General features: G+C 47.4%; 1 protein-coding gene across 3 annotated transcripts; it reads left to right on the top strand.

Annotated features, from left to right (window-relative positions):
• The first annotated feature begins 836 nt into the window (after positions 1 to 836).
• On the top strand, positions 837 to 3,668 carry LOC137779975 (transmembrane protein 121). 3 transcript variants are annotated; one of them, XM_068568258.1, is made up of 3 exons: positions 837 to 1,420; positions 1,593 to 1,654; positions 2,055 to 3,668. In XM_068568258.1, exon 3 carries the CDS (start codon positions 2,188 to 2,190, stop codon positions 3,136 to 3,138), a length of 951 nt encoding a protein of 316 aa, XP_068424359.1. In that variant the 5' UTR covers positions 837 to 1,420; positions 1,593 to 1,654; positions 2,055 to 2,187; the 3' UTR covers positions 3,139 to 3,668. The 3 variants fall into 3 exon arrangements, with proteins under 3 accessions (XP_068424359.1, XP_068424357.1, XP_068424358.1); XM_068568256.1 differs by having other exon boundaries at positions 1,593 to 3,668; XM_068568257.1 differs by having other exon boundaries at positions 837 to 1,654.
• The last annotated feature ends 4,485 nt before the right edge of the window (positions 3,669 to 8,153 follow it).

Raw genomic sequence — 8,153 nt, 5'->3', positions numbered from 1 at the left:
CTTTGTACCTCCCCATCTCTCTTTACCTCTCATCTCTTTTGGTCCCTAGCCCCATCTCAGGCTCCTGATTCAATGCTCTGTCAGGAGATCAATAGAAAGGCTCTCTGTCAGGAGGAGACACTGCCCCCCCCCCCTCCCCCAACCTCTCCCCCCTACATGTCTCCCAAGACTGCAGACACACAGCCTGTTGGGACGCTGTTCTTTTTTCTTTTTTTACATCCTATACTGGAGAGCCCTCTCTTCTTTCTCTTTGGTTCACTTCATCTCTGCACCTCAGACCCGATGGAAAGGGAGAGAGGGGGGAAAAAAAAGAAAAAATCGCATGCAGCCTTAATGGGATCCTCAAAGAAGAAGGAATCCAGGGCTCTTTCCGGGAGCCAAAAAAGAAAGAGCCCGAGAAAAAAAGAATACCAGCACAAGACACAATGTGAAAACAAGAGGAGTGATGTGAGGCGAGAACAAAAGCGTAAAAATTAAAAAAAAAATCAGGGTGATGGGGAGAAGTTGTGCATTCAGCTAAACTGCAAAAGGTTTGCTCCCCTCCTCTCTCTCTCTCTCTCTCTCTCTCTCTCGCTCTCTCTCCACCCACTTAAAACTGTTCGTCTCTCTCTCCCTCGTTTCTCTCTGCCTCACTCTGCAGCTGTGGTCTGCTGAGCGTCACCTCCACACAGCAAGTGCCTTTACTTGAGCAGAAGAGGGGAAAAGGAAGAGAGAGCTCAGCCGAGGAGTGTGTCAGAGAAGTCTCTCTCTCTCTCTCTCTCTCTCTCTCTCTCTCTCTCTCTCTCTCTCTCTCTCTCTCTCTCTCTCTCCCTCTCTCTCTTCCCGGAAAGGGCTGAGAAGTGCGCGGAGGCAGGCGCTGTTGGCAGAGCTCGCTGTGGAAACAGGGTGGCTCCTCTGGTGCTGGGGTCTCTGGCAGGAGCGGCTTGAGCTGGAGACAGAGCACGGCGCAGCAGCCAGCATCTCGCCTGGAGGGCGACGTTTTTACAGCGACAACGAAGCGTGGAGACCGCTGAAACCTGCGCGCACACACACACACGCACACGGGGACACACACACACACACGCGCTCCCAGCAGAGTGGGGGCGGACAGTGAGACGCACGCTGCGTTGAAAAGATCCACAACAAGCGTTTTTTTTTTTTTTTTCCCCCCTTTGAGACGCACAAACTTGCACAGATGCAAAATGTCACATTTTCTTGTCTGTGGATGCTGGGCGACGAAGAGGAAAACTTCTGGAGAGGAGATTGTCTTATAAACAGGACTTACTGCGGAGATTATTCCACGAAGAATAACTTTCAGTTTTTTGGGGAGTTTAAGCCCTGTATCTGAGCACAACCCAGAATAACCTCTATTCTTAGTTTGCAGGAATTGACAGCGGTCTCTGTGACCATTCAGATGGCTCCTCCTGATTCTGTCTGAGCAGTAAGTGGATTATGTCGGCAATATTTGGGGATTTCTCTTTTGCTTGAAGAAAAAAAAAGAAAAAAGAAATACATATATCCATGACTGGTGGATTTATGTCCGTCAGAGGAGAGGATCCCGTGCGTTTTCTCTCTTCTCCTGTGGATTACAGATGGGCTTTGTGATCTCCCAGTGCAGTCTCATGGATGATCGCTCGCTGCCAGTCATTAGGATAAAGTACAAAGAGGGACACAAGTGAGTATTCAGCTGGATTTTTCTCTTTTTCCTCTTCTTTTTATCTCTGCGGGCTTAAGCTTGTACGAAAACGAGGGTGCCGGAGGTGAATCTGGAATGGGAACGCATTTTTTTTCTTCTTTTTCTCTTCTATTTTCATATCAGAAAATGCAACTCGTTGATTAAACTGCTGTGTCGTGTTTGATTCATGCTTGGCACGCTGTAAAAAGGTAGACACACGCCTGAGATTAATTCATTTGTACAATCACAGACCTCTATGTTTGCAGACCATTTGTCAATGGACATAATTTACTAAATGAGTGGCGCTGTCTACCTGGCACCTGGTGGCTTTAGGGACAAGCGGAGATTGATTTAAGTGATCTGTGTGAATCCTATTAATGCGTCCTGGACTCTGGCCAAGGCAGAAGCAATGGAGGGGAACGCCGCTGTCTAGCAGCACTATCTGATCTGCCTCCTCGCTGGACAAACTGAGCGCCCGCCGCACTCCCTTCTTCGACAACACTCCTCCTCCTCTTCATCTCGCCCAGGCAAGGATGGTACCTCCACCCCCCACTAACAAGCCCCACGTGTGCCTCTCCACCATCCTGATCATGAGCAGCATGGCGCTGATTGACGCCTACCTCGTGGAGCAGAACCACGGGCCGCGCAAGATTGGCATCTGCATCATGGTGATGGTGGGGGACATCTGCTTCCTGATCGTCCTGCGGTACGTGGCCGTGTGGGTGGGCGCCGAGGTACGCACGGCCAAGCGAGGCTACGCCATGATCCTCTGGTTCCTTTACATCTTTGTGCTGGAGATCAAGGTCTACTTTGTGTATCAGAACTACAAGGCGGACAGGAAGAGCCTGGACGCCCTGGCCAGGAAGGCCTTGACGTTGCTGCTGTCCGTGTTCATCCCACTGCTGTTTGTGGTGCTGGTTGCCATCGACCACATGGAGTACGTCCGCGCCTTCAAGAAGCGCGAGGAGATCCGCAATCGCCTCTTCTGGGTGGTGGTGGACTTGCTGGACATACTGGACATCCAGGCCAACCTGTGGGAGCCGCAGAAGAAGGGGCTCCCCCTGTGGGCGGAGGGACTGATGTTCTTCTACTGCTACATCCTGCTGCTCGTGCTGCCATGCGTGTCCCTGAGCGAGATCAGCATGCAGGGCATCAACATCGTGCCCCACAAGATGCTCCTGTACCCGCTCCTCAGCCTGGTGACCATCAATGTCATCACTCTCTTCATCCGAGGGGGGAACATGATCCTGTACCGGGACGCCAGGGTGTCCGGGATCCTGATTGGCAAGAACATCCTGGCCATCATCCTAAAGACCTGCAGCTTCGTGCAGTACAGGAGACAGTTGCAGAACGCCTCGCCGGCCTTCGGGGTGGAGCTGCAAAAGAACTCGGTGGCCCACGCTCGCCCCGCCCCCAACCCTCCTCAAGTGGTCATGCAGAACCAGACGCCCCTCCCCGAGGTGACGGCGTGTGAACACACATGACAGAAGGGTGGGGCGGCTCCTGGAGACGTCTACACGAATACGTATGACCCTCAGGACATCGGCGGGGCACAACGCCCCACACCCTTTAGGACATGCGCACATGCGCACGCACACGAGCACGAGCACGAGCACGAACACGAACAAGAGCTCCGCTAATGTTCGACTGCACACGGGACACTGCAGGATAGCGCACAGCCGTATCCAAAGCTGTCATGGTGCAAAATCACGTGTGACTTTGTTCAAGCATTTCCTCCGATGGATTCAGTTAACGGTGTATTTTTTCTAATTGTACAAAAGATCAAAAAAGAAGGAAAAAAAAAGCCGACTACTGCAGGATTAGAAGATATATTTTTTAATTGTGTGTGTTGCGTTCTAATCTTAAACTTAAGGGTCAGTGTGTTGTGTATTTCTGTTGCTCGGATGTTTTTAGTTGTCGAGGACTTCAACACGTCAAAGTCAGGAGGAGCAACCGAGGGGAGAATCAAAGTTGTGAAAATGTCAGTTAAAGCTTTCTCTTGAAAGAAGTGTGTTTTTATATGTGACTCTTTGATAAAGTATTGTGTACTTGATAAAAGACTTTCCCGCTCTTTCACTGGCTGTAAACGTTATTATTATCATTTTTGTTTTTCACAAAACCATTTGGTTATTGAGTTTGTTTCACGTTTTAATTCAAATTCAGTAAATGTCTTTTAATTAACCTGGGTTAAGAAAAACGAAAATAGACACAAGTTTTTTTTTTTTTTCTGCTCCGGTTCAATTGGCAATTAGATCCTCCTTCATTGCTGAAGTGGCGCCTGTGCAATGTCCTTCATCTCGAGAACAATAGTTATATTCCAGCTCATATTTCGAGCGGGGAGGGAAACTTATGAAAACAATTCTCCGAGCAGTTAGATTACTGCAAAGGGTGACCGCGGCGCCGTCGCCATAGGACAGAATATACAGCAAAGGGGCAACACTGCAGATGGATAAATGATTCCCAAATAAGCAAACCTGTTTAATATCCTCCTCAGGCGCTCAGTGAAGAGCTGTGCTTAGCAGCAGATCTTTGTCGGCAATGTTAAAGAACAAAATGGATCCTTCGGTCCAGTGATGTGAATCCAAACAACAGCTAAGACATCTTCTAATATGACAAATCCCTCTGTGTGTCGGGCAATCGTTTTTTTTCTTCTTTCCATCACCACCAGTTGAGTCCGATTATTTTGAGCTTTTCAGTGAAGGAGACATTTTAGTACTTTCATAGAAAAACAACTGACGATTGTCAAAAGGCCACTGAAAAGAAGGATGGTAATTTTTTTTCATTTCATTGAGGGTCACTGCTAATAAAGCAAATTGAACAATGGGTCAAGTGATGAATATGGTAGCGCCAAAATGAGAACAATTATACTGTCACAGGTGCCACAGTGAAAAAAGAAACATAACTACATTTTTACAATAGGCCGCTTCTCTTGTACCCTCCTTTGCGTAATCTCTCTTTCACCAGTGACTGCTCGCATTATTTAAAGCAGACTGGCTGTCCATGTTTGTTAAAACATGAAGAGCAGCAGCTGGTTATTTCCATCTGTAACAGGCACAGGCTGCAGGAAGGTGGCAACTTCCTGTGTCCCAAACAATCACATGAAGACTGCAATGTCTTTTAAAATTACAACGTCAGCCATTTAGACTATAATATACTCTTTGAATGGATTGTTTTTACAGAACAGCATTCATCCTCTTGCAGATTGCGCTAAACGGTGTTTTTGCTGAAACCGGCAGCTTTCATCGTGTGGATGCTTACGAATTCCCATAATAAAATCAAAAAGAGTCTTTGTTCTTTAGCGTGGAGACAAACTATTCACATGAAATGCACACAATACTGTTAAAAAGATGACATTCAAGTCAGTGCACACTGACTTCAGTGTTGATCCTCTTTATTCAATGTTAGGCATGCACATGTCCTCGTGTGTGGGGAAGAAAATGTGCCTTTTCTGCGAAGGACACGGTCTTTATAAGAACATCCATCCCAGCTTGTAATGTACAGGGGGCAGAGACACACTATGGATGGCTCAGCATGACAGAGATAAAAACAACAAATACAAGCATCACAGCCTCTTTTTCATGAGACCTGCACGTACGAGACAAGCACATTATGCAAACGAATGCTAAGATCCAGACCCATGCTCCCTGCCTTGTGATGGCCTGCAAAGCACGTTCTCATTCGTTCCGACGCTCGTGCGCAGTTTGAGTGCCGCGCGTGTTACACAAGTACTTTACATGAGTACGTGCTAGTATTTGAAGTTATGTGTTTCCTTGATGCGGTCTGGGTTGGCATTAGCGCGACCATATGATGCACTGCAGTCGCACGAAAACCAGATGGCTGAAGAAGGCATGATTAACTGGTTTTGGCTCAAGTGTAAAAAGCCTTCGCTCGCCTATGTAGATTATTAAGTGTTACATCAAACAGAAGCTGAATATCAGGCAGTGCACTCCTGTTACTTTATCTGATGTTGGCAACATATATAAAACAGCATCACTGTTCATTTGTTTGATCAAGATCTGCTTGTGGTATCCACAAAGTCCTACAGCTCGTGTTCATATCCGTATGTTTCTGTCATGTACAAATGGTTTGGAGAACAAAGTGAAGCCACAAGTGTGCCGTCTGGCAGTCACCCAAACCAAACTACCCTGGCCCTCCCACCCCGCCTCACCCCGCCCTCCCCCGCGCTGCCAGGCCCTGAATGAATGTTGCATTCATCCAGATGACCATGTTTTTTTGGCTTTGCACTCTCGAATGTTAATAAACTGGGAAAGGCTGCTGGCTGCACCTACACACTCGCCACATTAACACCGACAAAAGCGGGCTCGTGCCAAGCGAGCAAGACAAACGGCTGCAGTAAATTCACAGCTCGACCTTCGGCGCTCTCGGATGGCAACAGATCCTGGGAAACAAATGTGTTTTTCATGGGAGGCATGTTAGAGCACGAGGAGAACAAACCAGCGCAGGAAAAAAAGGACGCTCATCAAGTATCGATTCCCTTGTCCGGAGGGTAACTGATTTTAGATTTAAAAAGACAACTCTCCAGAAACAAATAACAACGGGGTGAGCTGAGGAAAGGGATGCCGCTGCGCTGAGTGTATTTAATGCTCGTCTGTGATGCTGTAGCTTAAAGCACTGTGCATCTTCCAAACAGTTGAGCGGCCGGCTCACATGATCACAAAGGCTTGGATCTGACATTCAGATGCCGTGCACTTGAGCAAAGTGCACAGAGGTCAGGGAATTATTCTGCAGCGTTTGAGACTCATCCAATTTCCACTAAATATGCTCTACGTACACAGATTTTCCAATTGGCTTGCACGTTAGCTCTCAGCAACGTTTGACATCCTTGAACTATTTCGCTGAGCAGTTGCAATTATCTGCTCCTCCGTCAAAACACTCGTGAAACTTATCTTTTTTTCTCTCTACTGCACTCAATCACCGCCGGCGTAATTAAGAAACGCTTTCCTCACAGATACACCCCTTAGACACGCGTGTACGCATTTTATGAGAGATCTGAGAGCAGAGTGCAGGCGCCTCTGTGACGGGGAAGGGCTCACTATCTCGCTCATGCACAGTTCAGTGAGGATTAACAACAGCGGTGAAGTGTGAACTCGACGCAGGATCAGGCCTGTGACTCGCAGCTACTGTATGATCTTTCTAATAATCAGGTCACTCCGCAGGACTGCCAGCTACTTTCAGTCGACCCAACAGGGAACCCAGGTGTCGGAGATGAGAGCCGCTCGCTCCGAGCGCCGTGTAGCGCTGAATGTGAATTATGGAGAGACATTTAAATATTTGAAACGTGTTTCTTGAGATTTAGCATTTCAATCCCGGCAATTCGGCAAGTTTTCTGTCAGAAGTTGTTGACCCGTAAAAGATTCAGATGGTTTGTGATTCTCTCGGTTGCTTACAGTGCTTTTTCTCAGGCGCCCATTTATATGCAAATGTCTCATTCGAGTCCCGTAAGACCTTAAAGAACATTTGCTCAGTGTCAAAAGAAACACTGATCACTGTCTGGGACTGTGCTCCCATTTTTATTTCAAAGCTTTTGTTTTTCGCCTGGACTTAAAATGGAATATACCGCAAAAAAAAAGACAGGAAGATGTGTTTAATTGCATCTTTACCTTGCTCTTAGTTAAAGATACAGTATTAAACATTTCATCTCGTTGCCACAACGTCAGTCGCTCACGGTGAGCCGTTTACCTTGAAACGGCATCCAGCCCAAGGGGAAACTGCCATCGAACCGACCACCGCAGGCATTAATGAAACTGATGGTGAGTGCTGGCAAAGTTGACGAGGAACGGCAACTATTTCATACCTGTGTCCACTGTTGTTGCCATGATGACCTCCCTGCACTACATTCCCACAGGCCGGACCACCGCGAAATGGTTTTCAGCCCAACATTTCAAATGCCAGATTCAATAGTGGGTATTTGTTTATCCCAGTGTGTTTGGTGTATTTCCTCGATTACGTTTGGAATGCTTTTAGCGAGGCACAATGCTAATATTTTTATTAAGTGTGGCTTCAGCCGCATGGGGTCATAGACCCCATGCTGGAAGCACACTTCATGTTCTCCTGCGGGCTTATTATTATTATTAAGTGTGGCTTCAGCCGCATGGGGTCATAGACCCCATGCTGGAAGCACACTTCATGTTCTCCTGCGGGCTTATTATTAAGTGTGGCTTCAGCCGCATGGGGTCATAGACCCCATGCTGGAAGCACACTTCATGTTCTCCTGCGGGCTTATTAAGTGTGGCTTCAGCCGCATGGGGTCAGAGACCCCATGCTGGAAGCACACTTCATGTTCTCCTGCGGGCTTATTATTATTATTATTCTTCTTATAGTCAAACCACTACTCCTCCCAGAGCGTTGCCAGCACATGCGCAAAAATTACATCGAAACGTGCGGTTTGCGCGGGAATCGTGAGGTATGACTTTTCTAAGAGATTCGCCCGTACGTTTTCCCGAAAAATGCAAAAAACATAAAAAAAAATTCACGAAAC

Source organism: Clinocottus analis, unplaced genomic scaffold, assembly GCF_023055335.1.
Source record: "Clinocottus analis isolate CAN_PGR_092001 unplaced genomic scaffold, fCliAna1.0.p SCAF_8, whole genome shotgun sequence".
Classification (NCBI taxonomy): Eukaryota; Metazoa; Chordata; class Actinopteri; order Perciformes; family Cottidae; genus Clinocottus; species Clinocottus analis.
The sequence above is the reverse complement of the archived record's forward strand: the minus strand, read 5'-3'. Positions and strand labels throughout refer to the sequence as shown.